Here is a 22,016-nt window from a genome sequence, read left to right on the forward strand (position 1 = left end):
ACGCTGCGCCCCAATCGAGCTGCCTGGGCGTGCGGCTACGCTGACCAGTCTGTAGAAAGGAACGCCCGTCCCTGTCCATCTCTTTACACTGACGACTCAAGGGGGGAAATCAAAATTGGTATTTACAAGTTTTTAAAAGTATGAAAAACAACCAGACATAGTCAATTATGTATCCTAAAAATATGCAAAATTGCAACGCAAAATATTCCTTGCATTATTGGCAACACAAAAATGACAAATCTAATAAAATTTGGAGATTTAAAAATATGCATACTCTTAGATCCACAATTTTTTCATTTTTGTGTAGCTCAATATACAAAGTATTTGAAATTGAAATTTTGCACATGGGGTACATCCAGATTTTTTTAGATTTTTTAAAACTCTTAAATATGGTTTTTGATAAGAAAAAAATAACAGGATCTCCACTCGTGAATTGTTCCATGAATACACCCCCATTAGTCCTTCTTTTTGAAGTATATACTCCATATTCGATAGTCATATCAGCTTACTATGGTCCACTCATTTCCCCATCGAGAACAATTGTTTATGAACCATAGAGAGCCCCATCTAGGTAAGCTAGCGCATGATGTGAGGAGATCACTTGACTTGTTGCACCAGTACCTGTAGTCGTTCCGAATCTTCCCATAATCACATCTCATAACAACATAATAATCCCGTAGCACTTAGACTTGTTGCACTGCGTTCGCTCATTCGTGTGCCTTTTTTCCACCGCAAACTTTCCCGGTCGCTTCCAGCTACCAAGCACCCAACAACTATACCTTGGCGTCAAAGCACTTAGGGAGGCCGTCAGAGTGCGTATAAATAGTTGCCTCCACCACTCCCCGGGGACAGGAACTACACGCGACCCACTGCGGCCGGGCTCGTACAGCACATCGGCAAAGCCAGCTGCCGGGAAATGGACGCGACAGAAGCAGCAGATAGTAGTGGAGAAGGAGTACGCCACGGCGGCGGCGAGGGAGGAAAAGATGGCCGGCCGGAGAAGGACGAGGCCAAGAAGAAGGTGCCGTTGCTCGGCATGTTCAGGTACGCCGACCGCATCGACGTGCTGCTGATGGTGGTCGGCACGCTGGGCGCGATGGGCAACGGCGTGGCGGAGCCACTCATGTCCGTGCTCTTTGGGAACGTCATCAACTCCTTTGGCGAGAGCAGCAGCAGCGACGTCCTCCGCCGTGTGACCAAGGTGTGCCACGGCTTACGGTGATCACCACTTCACTTGAACAGTAGTTAGCCGATTTAACAGCGAGTGTTCTTTCAATAGGTTGTGCTGAACTTCATATATCTGGGCATTGGGACAGCAGTTGCTTCGTTTCTTCGTAAGTGCAATTTCCATTCTGTTCCTAGAATGCATGCATGTTACCTGTCAATGGAACTTTAGATGTCAAGCAATAGTACACAGGAAAAGATAATTATACATTGGGTATATAACATATGTAAATAAACTGAACTGCAGAGGATAACTAACCAACTTATTTCTTAGTGTAAGTATCACATGGAAACCTTATCCTGAAAAATCCATGGGGAGAGCTGGTATTCTATAAACTTGTGAGACTTATCAAACTCAACTGCATTTCAAAGGCATGAAACAGTGATGCACGATCATATAGCGCTACGACACTCAAAAGCAGTTCTCACGATATTAATTCCACCTATATTCCATTGTTAGATTCCAATGTATGAGGTAAATACTTCCAGTTAAAGATTTTCATAGCTGAGCAATGCGGAACTAGGAAATGCAAAAAAAAAAAAAAAAAAAAAAATCTCACTTGAGTGATGAAAATGCAGATAGAATGATTAGAACAGAGCAATCATCATCAATTATCATGTATTTATCCCATGAGAAATGCCAATTGCATTCCCAATAATCGAATATGTTTCCTGCATGTTAGACCATGATCTGAGATGTGGATATGTAAACACTGAGTGTAGCGGAACTTTGGTTTCATTGATGCAATAAAATCGAAGGTTCATTGCTTTTTTTTCAGAGGTGTCTTGCTGGACGATGGCAGGAGAAAGGCAATCAGCCCGCATCCGTTCTTTTTACCTGCAATCAGTTCTGAGACAAGATATTGCATTCTTCGACACAGAAATGACAACTGGAGAAGCAGTTTCTAGAATGTCTAGCGATACGGTCATAGTTCAAGATGCTCTTGGTGAGAAGGTAATACTTTCTTTGGGATACCAAATAAATAAACATAATATCTTCATCACATTGCATGGCGTGAAATGAAAAGTGTCAGTGTTTTTTCTTTCAGAAAGTTATGGCGATTACATAAGTATATGTGTTCGTTAACTAAGTGTGTTCCATAAATTCAAGGCAGTCCACCAAGTGCTGCAGGTGTTGACATTCATGCTTTCTCCTTTACAGGCAGGGAAGCTTTTACAACTCGCATCCGCCTTCTTTGGTGGTTTTATCATAGCATTCACAAGAGGCTGGCTCCTGACTTTTGTCATGCTAACATCGTTACCACTAGTCGCGATCGCTGCTGCAGTGTCTGGACAGATGCTAACCCGAGTTTCTAACAAAAGACTAACATCGTATAGTGATGCTGCAGACACGGTTGAACAGACAATTGGATCTATACGAACAGTGAGTTAAAGTTATATCAGTTATTTGAAATAATATATTTTTCTCAGTTAATTCGAATTATATCAGTTATCAGTTATTCAATAAAAAGCAAAAAATAAGTTAGCAACTCTCATGTGAGCAGGTTGTGTCCTTCAACGGTGAGAAGAAAGCTATAGCAATGTACAATAATTTCATAAAAAAGGCTTACAAGACAGTTATTGAGGAAGGTCTTATCAACGGTTTTGGAATGGGCTCTGTCTTTTGCATCTTATTTAGCAGCTATGGCCTAGCCTTCTGGTATGGTGGAAAGCTAATCATTGACAAAGGTTATACCGGAGGGAAGATCATCACTGTTTTGTTTTCTGTAGTGACTGGGGTAACGTGAGTTTCTAAAAACTTTACATTACAAAGACCTTTGTTGATAATACAGTAGTCCCGTTCAGTGCATCTAACTCTCAGTATTTTGGTCTAAATGGATGGTTGGAATATAAAACATCAAATAATAGGATGTCAAATCTAGAGAACCTTTTTCTTACACATGCCATGTGAATACATATTTTTCTCTAAATATTTATAAGAAACTCTACGTCGTGACTTGATATTCCTTTCAAGGAGCCTATTTACTCATTTATCGTTTAATGGTAAATAATGCAATTGTCAATAATTGAGCTCAAGATTAGTATTTAAAAAATATATAAATACATGTAACTCAAGAGATTCAAAGTGCCTGCTTCCCTTTGAGGATAAAAGAAATCCAACAATAATCCTAAAAGAAAAAACATAAAAATATTACTTAAATAGAATTAAACTAGATTGATCCACTTGCTACTTTATCAGCTCATACAAGAAAAGAAACTCTCTTGCTAAGAACATCAACCCAGTTTACGATAGGAAGCACAATTGAACCAAGATGTAAATTGCAACTATGGCACCCTTAGAGCGGGGTCCCAATAATCCACATGAAGCTATTGTGGAAATTCTGAGCAAATAAGTGTCTCACCATAAGAAGATACAACAACTACTAGAAAGCTATAACATGAAGATATTGCCAAATAATTGAAAACTGTACTTCATGTCAAGAAATAGAAAATTTAACCATTGCATATTGTATAATAATGTCCTAAACGTGGCATTTTCCAAATGTTTGTAACAGTTCGTTAGGGAATGCAACACCATCAATTTCTGCAGTTGCAGAAGGTCAATCTGCAGCATACAGACTATTCGAAACAATTGAGAGAAAACCAGAGATAAATTCAGATGATACTAGTGGTATGGTTTTAGAAAATATCAAGGGGGATGTTGAGCTAAAGGATGTGTACTTTCGCTACCCTGCAAGGCCTGGGCAGTTAATATTAGATGGATTGTCATTACAAGTAGCCAGTGGAACAACAATGGCCATAGTTGGAGAGAGTGGAAGTGGTAAGTCAACAGTTATCAGCCTAGTTGAAAGATTCTATGATCCACAAGCTGGTGAAGTTTTGATAGATGGAATCAACATCAAGAATTTGAGTCTTGATTGGATAAGAGGGAAGATCGGTCTTGTTAGCCAAGAACCAGTGCTTTTTATGACCTCCATTAAAGAGAACATAATCTATGGTAAAGAAGATGCGACCCTTGAAGAGATCAAGAGAGCAGCCGAGCTTGCAAATGCAGCAAACTTCATTGACAAGCTACCAAATGTATACAAAATAAAATTGAATTCTCCGAATATTTTGTTGAAATTCAAACTAACACTATTTTCATTTCATACCAGGGCTATGATACATTGGTTGGCCAGCGTGGCACTCTGCTTTCTGGAGGACAAAAACAAAGAATTGCAATTGCGAGGGCTATCCTTAAAGATCCAAAAATTCTTTTGCTAGATGAAGCAACTAGTGCATTGGATGTGGAATCTGAGAGGATAGTTCAGGAGGCACTCAATAGGATAATGGTAGAAAGAACCACACTCGTCGTTGCTCATCGTTTGAGCACTGTAAGGAATGTGGACTGCATCACAGTTGTTCGTCAAGGGAAAATAGTTGAACAAGGTTAGAGTCTCTTGAATATGTATTACTTTTCCCATTCATTTTTTTTTCTGTTGTCATTCTATGACGATTCATTCACTCTACAAACATATCCTACATGTACAGGTCCTCATCATGAATTGGTGAAGGATCCCATTGGAGCTTACTCCCAGCTTATTAGGCTACAAGAAACTCGTGGTGATGAAAAGCGTAAAATACAAGATTCTGGAATGTCCAATTCCTTATCAAAAAGCACTAGTTTGTCAATCAGACGGTCAATGACTAAAGATTCATTTGGCAATAGCAACAGATACTCCTTCAAGAATCCGTTAGGATTGTCATTTGAGTTGCATGAGGATGAAATCACGGACAACCACAGGAAAGATGACCTTCTCGATGGGAAGTCCCTTAAGAAAGCACCAATTGGACGTCTTTTTAATCTTAACAAGCCAGAGGTGCCATTTCTTCTGCTCGGTTCTATAGCAGCATCGGTGCATGGAATCATTTTCCCATTATTTGGCATTATAATGTCCAGCATTTTAAAATCATTTTACGAGCCACCAGACAAGCTGCGAAAAGATTCTAGCTTTTGGGCACTGATATGTGTTGTTCTGGGGATTGCATCTTTGATTTCAATTCCAGCAGAATATTTTTTGTTTGGAATTGCTGGTGGTAAGCTTATAGAGCGTGTTCGTACTCTGTCATTTCAAAATATTGTGCGCCAAGAAGTTGCTTGGTTTGATAATCCCACAAATTCCAGGTATCATATGTTTTCACAATTATTTCATATTCTCGTATATGTGTATACAAATACTAACATTCTGCTTTATCACTTACAGCGGGGCACTTGGTACGCGGCTCTCAGTTGATGCATTAAATGTCCGGCGCTTAGTAGGAGATAACCTAGCTGTTATAGTGCAGTCTGCAGCTGCACTAATCACTGGCTTTGTCATAGCGTTTACAGCGGACTGGAGACTTGCACTGGTTATCACTTGTGTCATCCCTTTAGTGGGTGCACAGGGTTATGCTCAAGTGAAGTACTTGAAAGGGTTTAGCGAAGAAGCTAAGGTGAAGCATGAGAACTCCAAAATCTATTTCCTGATTGATTCAGGATGAACTATCCTAAGGATCCATGAATGTCTTATTCTCTTATCATGATAACGTGATCTTATTATTAAACAGGAGATGTATGAAGATGCAAGTCAAGTTGCAACTGATGCTGTTGGTAGTATCAGGACTGTAGCATCTTTCTGTGCGGAGAAAAGAGTGGTTACAACATATAACAAGAAATGTGAAGCTTTAAGGAAACAGGGAATTCGAAGTGGAATCGTTGGAGGGCTTGGTTTTGGTTTAACATTCTTGGTGTTGTATCTTACATATGCTCTATGTTTCTATGTCGGTGCTCAGTTTGTACGTCAGGGAAAAACTACCTTTGCAGATGTTTTCAGAGTAAGATTTCCTAGACCATTTGAATTTAAAAGTTGTGCATGGGTATCAGCTTCTAATAATAATAATCACGAATTCATTGTATGTTCTTCAGGTTTTCTTCGCTTTAGTTTTGGCAGCTGTTGGGGTTTCCCAGGCAAGTGCATTGGCATCTAATGCAACAAAGGCAAGGGATTCCGCCATTTCTATTTTCAGTATTCTAGATCGGAAATCCAAAATCGATACAATTAGCGATGAGGGTTTGATGTTGGAAAATGTCACCGGCGATATCGATTTCACCAATGTCAGTTTCAAGTACCCATCACGCCCTGATGTCCAAATATTCAGTGACTTCACGTTGCACATTCCTTCCAGAAAGGTATTATTTGCAACTTTTTGATGTCTTCTTTATTTTAATAGCACCCAATTGTTTTTCATTAGGACAATTAACTTAAACTGCCACCTCTTGGCATAAAGCCAAGAATACATACTTAAAACCGGGTGGTGTATCTAGTTTCAGTTATATCATCTAAGCAAACCTTCTGCTGCTTTATTTCACATGTGATCATTGACAAGCACTAAAATAGGTGTTGATGCAACCATTTCCTTCCTTTTCCTCAGACCATAGCACTCGTTGGGGAGAGCGGTAGTGGCAAGTCCACAATAATTGCTTTACTGGAGCGTTTCTATGATCCTGATTCTGGTAGAATCTCAATAGATGAAGTCGAAATCAAGAGCTTAAGAATAAGCTGGTTAAGGGATCAGATGGGGCTGGTAGGCCAGGAGCCAGTGCTTTTCAACGACACGATCCGTGCCAACATAACATATGGGAAACACGGAGAGGTGACAGAGGAAGAAGTCACAGCTGTGGCCAAGGCAGCCAATGCTCATGACTTCATATCAAGCTTGCCACAAGGATACGATACCCTGGTCGGCGAGAAAGGAGTGCAACTATCTGGTGGGCAGAAACAACGGGTAGCCATCGCAAGGGCCATCATAAAGGACCCTAAGATACTACTACTTGATGAGGCAACCAGTGCCCTGGATGCGGAATCGGAGCGCATCGTTCAAGATGCATTGGATCGGGTCATGGTCAGCAGGACGACCATAGTGGTGGCGCACCGCCTCTCCACAATTAAAGGGGCTGATATGATTGCAGTCCTCAAGGAAGGCAAGATTGCAGAAAAGGGAAAACATGAGGCCCTCATGCGAATCAAGGGTGGAGTCTATGCTTCGCTAGTAGAACTTCGCTCAAATTCTTAGTAGAGTTGTGTATCTTTTGAATACTTGTACATTTGTTCGTAGTACGACTAAATACAATTATCTTTATGATTTGAGAAGTGGATGCAAGAGCTGCCACTTTTTTTCCATGAAGATCTATGATTAGGATAATAGTAGGTAATGAGAGTAATCAAACTGGTTACACGAGAAGATTGGTCCTGGACCAATACCATTACTCATCTGTTTGGCTTTAAAATTTAAATACTAAACTGCGTCAATAATAAGATGTGATCGCACATGACATCTTGCGTGCGATCCATGCGCTTGAGGTTTGCCGTACTGACCGGATGGAGCTGCTCAATAATGCCACCATGATTTTGTTGCCCAAAAACCCAGCAGCCGTCCACCCGCGTGAGTTCAGACCCATCAGCCTTATCAATTTCTTCACGAAGCTTTTCATGAAGATCTTTGCTAACAGGTTGAGCCCAAGAATGGATGAATTAATCAGCCCCTGCCAAAACACTTTTATCAAGAGGCGTTCCATTCATGATAACTTCATATATGTCCAATGCCAGGCAAAACTCTTCAGACAGTCTAAAACCCCAGCAAAAATGCTAAAGCTTGATGCCGAGAAGGCCTTCGACACTGTCTCTTGGGAGTTCCTTCTTGAGGTCTTGGAAGTGAGAGGATTCAGTCAGCGCTACCGTGACCTGATTGCGGCTCTACTGGCAACAGCTACCACCAAGATCCTAGTCAATGGCAGCCTGACCAAGGCCATCCATCACTGCCGCGGCCTCTGCCAGGGAGACCCGCTGTGGCCGCTGTTATTTGACATCGTCATGGACTCTCTGGCTAAAATGATTGCAGCACCTGACCGCCATGGTACTTTGCAACAGATCGGGCGCCGCCCAATGCCACACAGAGTTTCCCTGTATGCCGACGATGTCGTGCTTTTTATCCGGCCTGAAGCTACTGAACTGTTGTTGATCAAAGCACTCCTTCAGGTCTTTGGCGATGCAACTGGGCTTTGTACCAACTTCCAGAAAAGTACAATCACTCCCATCCAATGCACGGGCATTGACATCGATGCCATGGCTGTAACTTTCGGTTGCCCGGTGGCCCAATTCCCCTGTCGCTACCTGGGTATGCCGTTATCTGACAAGAAACTTTGCAAGCGCGATCTGCAGCCCGCGCTAGACAAGCTGAGCGGCAAGGTGAAAGGCTGGATTCAGGGATCCTTCTCGATCGACACGAGGCTTACCTTGGTCAAGCATGTCCTGGCGGCCATGCCAATTTTCCAAATGCTGGCCATTGCTCCGCCGGTGTGGCTCACCAAGGCTATGGACAAGATTGGGCGCAGCTTCTTCTGGGCCAAGGACGAGGTCGCGCCAGGTGGGAAATGCCTTGTCAAATGGCGATCAGTATGCCACCCGACACTCTACGGTGGCCTAGGAATCCGTGATCTACAGGCCACGAGCATCGCGCTGAGAGCGCGCTGGCTGTGGCAGACTTGAACAATGCCATCCAAGCTGTGGCATGGCCTACCTCTCCCCATCGACGACAAGGTCAGAGCCCTATTCGCGGCCTCTGTTGTTTTTCACCTGGGCAACGGTGAGCGCCTTCGTTTTTGGACTGACCGCTGGCTGGGCGACAATTGTTTCAAGGACCTGGCACCAAATCTGTTCAATGTCTGTACCCGCAAGAAGTTGACGGTCGCTCAAGCCATGAAGGATCAACGTTGGTTGAGACACCTAAAGTGCGACATTCCGCAGCAGGCCGTGATCGAGCTGGTCACAGTTTGGGAGAAGCTGCAGGACGTGGTACTCACGCCGGGCACACAAGACTCCGTTACTTGGCGTTGGACCGCGGATGGTGCTTACACCGCCGCCTCAGCATATGACGCACAATTCATTGGCGCCACTGAAACAGCTTTCATTTCTTGCATCTAGGATAGTGACGCCCCTGGGCGATGCCGTATTTTCGCTTGGCTTGCTGTTCAAGGTCGGTGCCTAACGGCTGATATGCTAGCAAGGCGAGGCTGGCCTCACAACGACACCTGCACCCTTTGCACGGCTACTGAAGAATCTGCACATCATCTGCTGGGTTGCTGCCCCTTCACGATTCAGGTGTGGTGTAGAATCCTGCCTTTGGCCAATCTGCCGTCCTGCTTCCTTCAATCGCAGCATCAACCCCTGCTTGAATGGATCTCAAACACGCGAAGCATGCTACCCAAGAACAAGCACAGAGGTTGGATCGCTCTAACACAACTTGTCTGGTGGACCATCTGGAAGGAAAGAAACAAGCGTATTTTTCAGGCGCGTGAGGACTCAATGGCAAACATCATTGCAACAATTCTGGGTGAAGCAGATCAATGGTTGATTGCTGGACGCAGAAAAGTGTGCCAGCTTCTCCAAAGACCACGAGAACCTGACTAATCCATACTCTGTTGTTGAGTTTTTGTAGCTTAGCTTAGTGTTTTACTATTGTTTCTTTCTTGTCCTTAATTTTGTAACTTTTTCCTCTATTATCAATGAAAAGCAGCTCTGCACTGCCTTTTCAGTAAAAAAAAATAATAGTAGAAAATAAACCAAATTTCGAGCTCCAAGCCTCTAGTTCACGAAACCTTCAGGGTTCGGCTCTAACAATTTCGCATGCGGGATGAGCAATCTTCGTCCCCCATGCTTCAACGAACATCAAATTACTATGAGCACTTCTGCGGGAAAGGGGCAAAGGGCGACATCGGCTAGATATGCTAAACGCGCCTGCTGAAAGCAAAGGGCGACATCGGCTAAATCAAGGTGATTGCGAATTTCAGAACAGGGCTTACCTCTGGAGGCCTCTTCCTCGCTGGCGGCAACCGCGCCGCCGCCGTCGGCCGCGCCGTCTTCGCTGGTATCTTTATATCTCTCACTTTTTTTTCGAGAACTACCTTTTTTTTTCTTGCGAAGGCATCTCTTTTGTCTGTGCTACTGGACTGGGCTTGGCAGGGCTGGGCTGAAATGGACGGTACGCGCTTGATTCAGCTCTTCAGATGGCTGACGAACGGTACGCGCTTGCAGTTTCTTTGGAGCGGCGGCGAACCCATCTCCGGCGGCCTGCGGGTAGGATGACGAGAGCGTCGTAGCGGGGGATAATTCCCTGGCACAATCTCACTAGACGGAATAGAACTCATCAACTTGAAAGTGAGTTCGTTAAGAGACCAAATGGGACTGGCAACAGTGGGCGAACGCGGAAGCCCGGGGTGTCCGCCAGTTCCTCCCCTAGACTAGGTTTCCTTTCTTGGTCGAGTTGTAGTGCGGGGTGTTCGTCCTCTCTAGGATATGTACATATAACCTTTCTCTTTACCTATCAATGCATCGAAACGCAAATCTTTTGCGTTTTTCGCGAAAAGAATTTACATCGCTCGACTTGCAATGCAAGTGCCACATGAGTTTTTCATTTTTAGCTACAAGGGGAGAGGTGAACAATAAATATCGGCACATCTCCTTAAGACGCCTTTGAGTGTAGTTCGACCAGTGATGCGTAGACTCCATCCTTCATGCTCATGAGGGATTCATGCTTTCCCTTCTCAGCAACTGAACCATCTTTAATGACGGCTATCATATCTGCCCCTTTGATCGTGGACAGACGGTGTGCTACCACAATGGTGGTCCTGCTGACCATTACCTGGTCCAATGTATCTTGAACAATACGCTCTGATTCAGCGTCCAAGGCACTTGTTGCCTCGTCGAGTAGAAGTATTCTAGGGTCCTTCAAGATTGCCCTTGCAATAGCTACCCGTTGTTTCTGCCCTCCAGATAGTTGTGTTCCTCTCTCTCCAACGTTAGTGTTGTATCCCTGAGGCAAGCTTGATATGAACTCATGAGCGTTGGCTGCCTTGGCGACAGTGATAATCTCCTCTTCCGTAGCTTCTCTGCGTTTTCCGTATGCTATGTTTGGCACGGATTGTGTCGTTAAATAGCACTGGTTCTTGACTTACCAGTCCCATTTGGTCTCTTAACCAACTCAGTGTCAAGTTTTTGAGTTCTATTCCGTCTAGTGAGATTGTGCCAGAATCCGGATCATAGAATCGCTCAAGCAAAGCAATTACTGTGGACTTGCCACTGCCACTCTCTCCAACTAGTGCAAAAGTCTGCATATTAAATTAGTTTTAAACCTATCAGTACAGAGGAAAATATAAACACAAAGAAAATACATTGTTGTTTTACGTGCTTCCATTCTGCTGACATGGAATGTATTGAGGATCAATCTAATGTCTTCTATAGGGACCAAAAAACTGATAAGAAAAATCTTAGTACACAGTAAGATTATCGCCTTTATCGACCTTCTTTTTTTTGAGAAACACAGTACAAACGCAGACGCTCACATACACGCGCATACACTCACCCCTATGAACGCACACACGCACACCCCTACCCCTATGAGCACCTCCGGAAGACTGAGACGGCGGATTGGATCTTGAAATTGACGAAGTCACCACAGGCGCCTCGCTGTCGACGGGAACGTCGCCTCCCACTGAATGAATATTCCGCCTTTATGAGACACACAGATGTCAAACCTGGGGTTTGAACTCTGGTGGGCTGGGGGTACAACCACCCTCCTAACCACCCAACCTCAGGTTGGTTCTCAACCTTTATCGACCTTCTTGTTTCTAAGTTTATCTCGTTGTCTCTTTTTGTTCTTCTGTACATGGTGTTTAAACTTCGAACTTTGCAGACTGATAGATGAAATTTGTTTCCAGTATCTGGAATTTTTATGAAACTTATGTTAAGGGCTGGGCATTCTAATACTTGGAGTATACAAAAAACTTTATCTGTAGCACTTGATGTTTCTCCCGTCATTCATCTTGAAATAAAGAAGTTCAAGGTTGCTGATGGCCTCTTCCGAAACATACGGCACGGTATTACAATACAGCGTGCTCTAATCTTCATGCCCAGGCAGCAAACTAGGTACAGTAAGACTTTTCTCCCCTTTTTGCAATGAACAACTATTGAAATTTTAATATAATAATAAGGACGCAAGTCATGTTGAGTTAAATTTACCTTTCTGGAAGGAATACCCAAAGTAAAATCGCTGAATACTTGGACATCTGGGCGGGATGGGTACTTGAAGGTGACATGGTTGAGATGTATGTTGCCATCAGCTTTATCTAACTTTATGCCTTCATCACTAGTTGAGTTAATTTTGGACCTCATATCTATCAAAGCTAGTATGGATGTTGCGGATTCTCGAGCTTTTGTTGAATCTGATGCCATTGCACTTGTTTGGGAAATTCCAAAAGCTGTGAAAACCAAAGCAAAATAAACCTGCAAAATACCAGATCAATTTATCAAGTCATTCAATAAACCAAGCTCACATGTCAAATGTGTATAACGGTATATCTTACCCTGAAAACATCTTTAAAGGTTGATTTGCCCTCATGTACATATTGTGCACCAACGTAGAAACAAAGAGCATATGTCAGATACAACATTAGGCTGGAGAAACTGAAACCGAAGCCTCCAACCATTCCACTTCTAATTCCCTGTTTCATTGAATCTTGGCATTTTGGCTGTACACTGTAATTACTCTCTTCTCTGCGCACAGAAAGATGCTACAGTTCGAATGCTACCAATTGCTTCAGCCACAATTTGACTTGCATCTTCATACATCACCTGTAGAAATCAAAATCATTAGTTGGAAGAGTTTATTTTATAACGCATATTTCGAAGCACCAGATTATGTTTATGGTAAGCTTCAAATTATTTGACCTATTAAAAGGAAAATTGCACAATATCTGTAAAAGTCCACACTTTCCTTATTTAATTTAAAACAAAAGGCTAAGATGTTCAAAACAGGGTTTTCTATGATTTCACCTTAGCATCTTCACCGAACCCTTTCGAAAACTTCACTTGAATATAATTGCAAGTCTAGAAAAGGAATCACGCCTATGATGATCAGTGTAAGCTTCCAGTCAGAAACAGATGCTATGGTGAAGCCAGAAACAAGTGTTATTGTACATTGCACTAGTATGGCCACGTTATCTCCCTCAAGGCTTCGGATGTTCAATGCATCAACAGACACCCTTGCACCAAGTGCCACAGTCGGAAAAGTGGTGAAGCATCCCCCCCTTGTCATCCGGTCCAGATCCGCGTCGCGAGTGCTTGATTAATCTTTCGGTACACGCTCCGCATTGACCTTCTCCTGGTGAATCACTACCATGGAGTTCACCGAGAGATCCACCTTGGTTTGGACCTGATCCAACCAACTCGGCTCCAGGTCATCGAGCCTCGTCCTGATGTTCTTGATTCCCCACATTTTCTTCTGAAATGCTTGCAAAACATTGAGTTCCTTTATGATTCGAACGCCCACATCATTTACACTATGTGTTTGGTTTGGGAACTAGCCTTGAACGACACCGTCGACGGTACCTCTGAATTCCCCGAAGGCTAATTTCAGATTTACAGGCAATTGCTCAAAGTGCAATCAACAACCAACTAGTCGGTGTCACCGAGTGAATCTTGAGTATGTGGAGCACGATCGGATCGTCAAGGCTCTGATACCAAGTTGTTATGTACTTTCTGAGGATTTATCCACGGATTTAGGACTAGGGGCTTTCCTTGGAGAAGAAGAAGGTTACGTAATTAAAAACGAACGAGAGAGAAGAGCGAATTAATTCATTATTTTCTTGTTTGTCCTTTGCATTCCTAGATCTCGAAGCCTATAACGCATGCCCGACTCACGCGCTCACAACTGTCGCCACCCACACCTAACGCTTTGGCCAAGTCGCATTTCCTTGCTCGATGATGTCGGTCCATCACCCTTTGATTCCTGGCTCGCCTCCTTTCTGATGTGTTGCTTCTTCTTTAGCTTGCGCTTCTCAGCCACTGATGCACCTAGATTGACCACAGAGGCGCGACATAAGTGAATTTGTTCAAGATTAATTAGAGCATCCCCACTTGCCCCCTAGGGGCCCCCAAAGCCCATTTTCGATCGGCACATGTCGTTTTCCCGTCCGATACTCTCAGGCCAGACCCAACCCAAGGGGGGTATTCGGGGAGCTGAATGGAGCTGAAAAGCTCGTGGGCTAGCATTGGTCGGAGATGGTAGAGGGAAAAGCCCCCATTTTGCCCCTTTCACTGCCCACCTCCTCCAAATCGTCACCCCTCTCTGCCTCCACCATTTGTCGCTGTTAGAAAGGCCAGCCCGCCACCCATGCCACCATCACCCTACCTCGTCATCCAACATCCACCGTCTAGAGAGAGTCAATACTTCATGGTTCCCTTAATGGCCATATTGCCCGTGAGGTGTTCGGCGATTTTTATAGCCATAGACTCTGACGGTTAGGAGATGGTCGCTACTCTGCTGGTGGAAGAGGTCGATGCTGCTACCACTGACGATGACGAGCATATGAAGATCCTCTCTTTATGCTACGCATGTACACCCAGGATTTTAAGCCATGGCGTGGAGGTTCGAGGCCGGGGCGACACAATAGAAAGTTGAGGCATCGGCTAGAGGGCTAATGCATGACCCCCCCCCCCCGCACGGCGATGTGGTATTTCAACGTTGTTTGAGTATGAACCGGAAACTGTCTATGGAGATTGTGTTGGTCGTCCGGGAGTTCGCCACCTACTACGTTTGCAAGGAAGATTGTGTTAGCACGTGTAACATCCCAGGATTCTAGACAGTTGCGGGGTAGATTTAGGAAAGGGATGTGCATTTCATCATAAAATCTGGGAAATTTCCGCGCTTAATTGCATAAAACACCTAAGGGGGGTCAAGTTTCTCTCTCGACACCATCTAGGGTTTAAGGTTTCGAGAGTGCGATAAACTTTGACATGACCTCTTTTGATTTAGGGTTTTGCAAAGTAGTTGATCATCATTTGATTTTGATTTGAAACTTGAGTAATGGAATGAGTTTGAATTCAAATTCAAACTCAAACAATTCAAATGGAATAAGGCATTATATAATTCAAACAATAATATTATATCAATACAATTTAAAATAAAAGACAAGAGAAATAAATCAATATAAGCTCAATATAGAGAAACTTGAGCTTTATTGATAATCACACACATATACATTGTCAATTATATAATCCATTTCTATTACAACAATGTGTAACTAAATCAAATAAGAAAAAGAAGATTACAAGTAGCTAAACTAAAACCCTAGCTAATGTCCATGTGAACTTGATCAAGTTGATCATCTAGATCATCTTATTCATCCTTAACCTGCAGACAACAAAAACAGAAGCAAAAATTACACCAAGTGGCAATACCACTTCTGTTAGAAATAATAATCCAGGGTAGATAAACATCAAACAACCGAGCTGATCCAGAGAAGGGAGCAAGTCCCAACAGAAGCAACCACACAACTCACTAGGATGCATGCATGCTCAACACCACACAGCCACAGAGGCTAGTCATCACAGCCAAACCCTTTGTTGTCGACCAAGCAAAGCAATGCCCAGCCATATAAAAGGCAGAGTTCTAGGAAACCAACTGATCCATCAATAGTTCATCTCAAAACAGCATAGTTGTTCATCCTCAAGAACAAACCCTAGCCAAAGCCAGTAATAATGGGTAGCTAGAGAAGCTTGCAAGCAACAGCTAGCCAGGAGGAGAAGGGCAGGATCACCAGCAACATCACAAGCAGAAGCAAAACCTCTACATCAGCAACTTATCTAGGAGCTGGAGTGAGGTATACCAAAAAACATGACAAACAAATGGTTTTGTTCGTACTTGCACCAGCATGCACCAACACAAAGTCCCATAGGGTAAGAATACCCTGATTCATCATCATCATCTGGTCCTAGACCATGTGATGCTGGCAATAAGGGGGAGGCCAGAGATACAAAACCATATACAAACCATGGACATGCCCAGATAAGCCAAGACAGAGGCATAGCCAAGTGAATCCAATATGGATTCAATCCACTTCAAAGCCTACCCAAAATCACCTAGCAGCACTAGCCTAGCAAAACCATCAGAAAATATAGACATTAATTGTCTGTATTGTTTTGAACATCAAAAGCTACTGGTAAATCAAAGAATTGATCACCAATAAGCATAAGCCTGGCACAGTAAGCCTCACAACTGGTAGGAGAAACCATAACTAGCAGTGAATCACTGCTAGGGTCACAACAGCCACCAAATCATCCAAACCAACAAGCTATACACATTTATCATCACTCCAGGGAGTTCAAAATCAAGCTGGGGTACCAACAGTAGTTGGCTTCCATCCAAGCTTATGAAAATAACAAGGAAATCATCACTGCATAAGAAGTTCATTCCAAATATCTGACAGTAATGAAGCAAACCTTCTCAGATAAACACATCAATCAACAGCAAGCTTACATGGATGCTATACAAGCATCAGGTATATCACCACAACCCTCCAATATGCTTTTACCAGCATAAGCAACCACCAGTACATGGTGAGGACCTTCACAGACCAAGTAGTAACATAGGATAACAAGTAAAGCATATATATGAAGCCAGGAAGTAAAGTAGCTAGCATGTGATGATCATTGGATCATCTAGGGCATGCACACAGGCAGGAGCATCAGCAGCCACCAGTAATGGTGAGTGATGGGATTCGTAGCATAGAAAACAAAAAATTTCCTACCGCAAGAACGAAAACCAAGCCAAGATGCAATCTAGAAGATGGTAGCAACGAGAAGATCATGAGACTAACCCTCGAAGATTTCCAAAGCCTACGAGATTAGATCTCGTTGTTGCTGTAGTCGATCACTTGCCGCTTTCGAAAGCGCGTAGAAGATCTTGACGGTGCCACAGTCGGGCAGCACCTCCATACTTGGTCACACGTTCGGTGTTGACGACGACGTCCTTCTCCCCGTTCCAGCGGGCAGCGGAAGTAGCGTGGTGGCGGTGGTGGTGGAGAAATCCTGCAGGGCTTCGCCGTAGCCGTGCAAGAGGGAGGAGGAGGAAGGGGCGGCTAGGGTTTGGGGAGAGGGGGCAAGGGCTGCGACTTGTGCACCTCTTGGGGCTCCCCTTGCCCTCCTTTTATAGGTGGAAAAGGTCCTTGGGTCGTCCAAGACCTGCCCCCAAAGTTTGGGAGAGTTCCGGTAGGTTTACGTCGCACGAAACCTACCGGAACTAGGACTCTTTTGCCAAATCCGAATCTGCTTTAGGGGAAACTTCTTAACCCTTAAGGAAAACATGGATACACCTATTATGGAACCCGACGGACTTCCTTAGACAGCCCGGGTCGTCCCGGACACTTCCGGAACCTTCCACAACATTCCGGACTATTCCGGTCCTTCCAAAACCTTCTAGAAGCTCCGGTCAAAACACCGGACTTTTTCCGAACCCCGGAAAATGACTTCCCATATATGAATCTTATTCTCCGGACCATTTCGGACCTCCTCGTGATGTCCTGGATCCCATCCAAGACTCCGAACAAACATTCGAACTCCATTCCATATTCCATATCTACTTAAAACGACATCAAACCTTAAGTGTGTCACCCTACGGTTCGTGAACTATGCAGACATGGTCGAGACTCTTCTCCGACCAATAACCAATAGCGGGATCTGGAGATCCATAATGGCTCCCACATATTCAACGATAACTTAGTGATCGATTGAACCATTTACATACGATACCGATTCCTTTTGTCACGCGATATTCATATTTTACTTGTTCGAGGTTTGACCATCGGTATCTCTATACCTCGTTCAACCTCGTCTCCGACAAGTACTCTTTACTCGTACCGTGGTATGTCATCTCTTATGAACCATTCATATGCTTGCAAGCTAATTAGACGACATTCCACCGAGAGGGCCCAGAGTATATCTATCCGTCATCGGGATGGACAAAATCCCGCTCTTGATCCATATGCCTCAACTCATACTTTCCGAATACTTAATCCCACCTTTATAACCACCCATTTACGCAGTGGCGTTTGATGTAATCAAAGTACCCTTCCGGCATAAGTGATTTACATGATCTCATGGTCGAAGGACTAGGTAACTATGTATCGAAAGCTTGTAGCAAATGAACTTAATGACGTGATCTTATGCTACGCTTAATTGGGTGTGTCCATTACATCATTCATCAATGACATAACCTTGTTATTAATAACATCCAATATTCATGATCACGAAACCATGATCATCTATTAATCAACAAGCTAGTTATACAAGAGGCTTACTAGGGACTCCTTGTTGTTCACATAACACACATATATCAATGTTTTGGTTAATACAATTATAGCATGGTATGCAAACATTTATCATAAACACAAAGATATATTATAATAACCATTTTATTATTGCCTCTTGGGCATATCTCCAACAGTCTCCCACTTGCACTAGAGTCAATAATCTAGTTTACATTTGTAAAAATATAACACCTTGGCCTTCTGGTGCTTTATCATGTTTTGCTTACGGGAGAGGTTTTAGTCAGCGGATCTGACATGCTCAGAAACGTATGTATTTTGTAATTCATTTGCGTCTTCACGCATCACTCATTTTCCAAATGAGTCGGCATTAAATATGTTTGGTCTTCTGGTGGAACCTTAATTCCGCGGTGTGAAATATGTCACTAATATTGTCATACACAATATAGCTTCAAAGACACTATCGGAACTACACCAAGTTCTCAAAGAACTCCTCGAATTAAAACATCCTCAGTCACTGTCAAAACAATGACATACTCTGCCTTCATTTGTAGAATCCGTCACAATATTTAGAACTCATCTAAATCTAGCATAGACAACTTCTAGCTCATTGTGCTACCTTTTAAACAACACTTAGCCTTATTGAGATTGAAATTTTTATTTTTATATGTGACCAAACTAATATCGGTGCAACACCTTACAACGATTTGTTTGTCATTTCCCATACAAAACTAATATCCTTGGTTTTTCTAAAGCACTCAGGGATATTCTTTACTGTTTGATCAACGATCATCACATTAATCATTCTCGTACATGCTCATAACACTTTAGAGCACAGGATATCTGATTGTGTACATATTAATCGTGATCTGAAATCACTCATGTGTTTTTACTCATTGAGTGTCAGATACACTCAAGTCTTGTAAAACCTTCGCATGAAAAGAACACCTTCTTTAATATTTCTATATTGAACTACTTCAATATCCATTGTATGTACTTTGACTTAAACTTATTATGTGTTTCAATATATCTTCATAGATCTTGACACTAAATATGTTTCAATCCATATCCTTTCACTGAAGTTAATTCTCAATGAAACCTTTTATTCACATCAAGTATATAATTACATCACTTATAATCAACGATATGTCATCTACATAAAGTATTATAAATATGTCTCGAGCGCTCCCACTTAATTTCTTGCAAATTCAAGCATCTTCATCGTTTCTGATGAAATCAAAAACTCTTTGACTATTTCATCCGGTGAAGATTCCAACTCCGCGATACTTACTTCATCCAATTGAAGTTTGTATACCTATCTAGTATTCCACGGACTAGCAAAACTCTTGGTTGTATCTTGTATACACCTTTAATACACACTTCTGTTAAGTAATATATTTTGCCATCCTACTAGCATATCTCATAAAAGAAATATGCAGCGATCACTAGAATAATCCACATAGACTATAAGCATCGCTATGGAAGATCTAATCTTATCGCAGTCAACCTTTTGAACTTTGTCGTAAACAACTTTTCGACAGGTCGAGCTTCTTCAAGGATATTCTATCCAAGTCCATCAATTTTATAGATCCAAAAAAGTATTCATCTATCTTGGATTTCATGGCGCATAGCCATTTTAACGGAGTCAGGACCCATCATAACTTCTTTGTTTGTAGTTGGTTTATCATTGTTCAAAATCAATCCTTTGTCCACAAATCATTTATTTGATCACAAAGTAAACCATACCTACAAGGTTCAATAGGTACTTCGATCTCCATGGCTATAACATTTTGTAGACATGGGAGCCATGATCGTCGTGACCGCTTCCGGAACCAATTCCAATGATGCACTACTCTGATCATTTTGCTCAGGTTCATAAACCTTATCAAGTTCTATTGTCCTCCCACTCAAATACTTCGCTAAGAAACAATTTCTTGGAAATAAGTAAGAAACATCGACAAACACTTTTTTTTTTGTCTCCATAGTGGAAAGAATTCCCAATCAATTCTTTGGGATAACCAACAAAGACATTCATCCGATTTTGGTTGTAAACTCTTTAGACCAAAATTTAAAGAAATGACTATTAGGGTTTATACCCATGCCATAACTTGTATGGTGTCATTTCAAGAGATCATGATGATGCTCTATTTAGTGTAAAAGCGATAGTCTCTAAAGCATAATCCATAAAAATATAATGGCTTCATTTTATCTCATCATTAATCCAACAAGGTTTGGATACGTCTTTCGGATACATCATCATCACTATGATACTCCACGAAACGTGAGTTGTAGAACAATTTCATAACTCTCTTAGATGTTCGCTAAAACTCGTAGTTCAAATATTTCCACCATGATCCAATCATAGATATTTGATTTTTCTATTACGATGAATTCCACTTCATGCTAAAATTTATTTGAATCTATTCAAATGTTTCAAACTTCTTCCTTATCGAATATATCCACATATATATACTCAATTCATCGTTGGAAGTTTTCATGAAGTGGAAGAATCTCCCGCACACAACTATGCCTAGTGAACCACATACTGTTGGAGATATGCCCAAGAAGCAATAATAAATGGTTATTATATATCTTTGTGTTTGTGATAATGTTTACATACCATTCTATAATTGTATTAACCGAAACATTGATACATGTGTGTTATGTAAACAACAAGGAGTCCCTAGTAAGCCTCTTGTATAACTAGCTTGTTGATTAATAGATGATCATGGTTTCGTGATCATGAACATTGGATGTTATTAATAACAAGGTTATGTCATTAATGAATGATGTAATGGACACACCCAATTAAGCGTAGCATAAGATCACGTCATTAAGTTCATTTCCTATAAGCTTTCGATACATAGTTACCTAGTCCTTTCAACCATGAGATCATATAAATCACTTATGCCGGAAGGGTACTTTGATTACATCAAACGCCAATGTGTAAATGGGTGGTTATAAAGGTGGGATTGGGTATTCGGATAGTATGAGTTGAGGCATATGGATCAAAAGGGGGATTTGTCCATCCCGATGACGGATAGATATACTCTGGGCCCTCTCGGTGGAATGTCGTCTAATTAGCTTGCAACCATATGAATGGTTCATAAGAGACCACATACCACGGTACGAGTAAAGAGTACTTGTCAGGAGACGAGGTTGAACAAGGTATAGAGATACCGATGATCAAACCTCGGACAAGTAAAATATCGCGTGACAAAGGGAATCGGTATCATATGTAAATGGTTCAGTCGATCACTGAAGTCATCATTGAATATGTGGGAGCCATTATGGATCTCCAGATCCCGCTATTGGTTATTGGTCAGAGAGAGGTCTCAACCATGTCTGCATAGTTCGCGAACCGTAGGGTGACACACTTAAGGTTTGATGTCGTTTAAGTAGATATGGAATATGGAATGGAGTTAGAAGTTTTGTTCGGAGTCTCGGATGGGATCCAGGACATCACGAGGAGGTCCGGAATGGTCCGGAGAATAAGATTCATATATAGGAAGTCATATTCCAAGTTTGGAAATAATCTGGTGCATTTATGGTAGGTTCTAGAAGGTTCTAGAAAAGTCCGGAAGAAATCATCATGGAAAGAGGGACTCCACCTTGCATGACCGGCCAAACCCTAAGGGGAGGAGTCCCAGGTGGG

The 22,016-nt window shown here is 42.4% G+C and overlaps 1 protein-coding gene and 1 pseudogene across 2 annotated transcripts; one reads left to right on the forward strand and one right to left on the reverse strand.

Moving 5' to 3' along the window:
- The first annotated feature begins 834 nt into the window (after positions 1 to 834).
- Positions 835 to 7,443, forward strand: LOC124661352 (ABC transporter B family member 4-like). 2 transcript variants are annotated; one of them, XM_047199217.1, is made up of 12 exons: positions 835 to 1,201; positions 1,280 to 1,334; positions 2,004 to 2,179; positions 2,387 to 2,608; positions 2,730 to 2,968; positions 3,741 to 4,266; positions 4,341 to 4,614; positions 4,717 to 5,350; positions 5,430 to 5,658; positions 5,773 to 6,081; positions 6,131 to 6,394; positions 6,637 to 7,443. In XM_047199217.1, the coding sequence occupies exons 1-12, from the start codon at positions 917 to 919 to the stop codon at positions 7,276 to 7,278; spliced, it is 3,855 nt and encodes a 1,284-aa protein (XP_047055173.1). In that variant the 5' UTR covers positions 835 to 916; the 3' UTR covers positions 7,279 to 7,443. The 2 variants fall into 2 exon arrangements, with proteins under 2 accessions (XP_047055173.1, XP_047055172.1); XM_047199216.1 differs by having other exon boundaries at positions 5,773 to 6,039.
- Positions 7,444 to 10,625: 3,182 nt separating this feature from the next.
- Positions 10,626 to 13,099, reverse strand: LOC124661354 (annotated as a pseudogene).
- Between the last annotated feature and the right edge of the window lie 8,917 nt (positions 13,100 to 22,016).

This window comes from Lolium rigidum, chromosome 6 (genome assembly GCF_022539505.1).
Source record: "Lolium rigidum isolate FL_2022 chromosome 6, APGP_CSIRO_Lrig_0.1, whole genome shotgun sequence".
NCBI lineage: Eukaryota > Viridiplantae > Streptophyta > Magnoliopsida > Poales > Poaceae > Lolium > Lolium rigidum.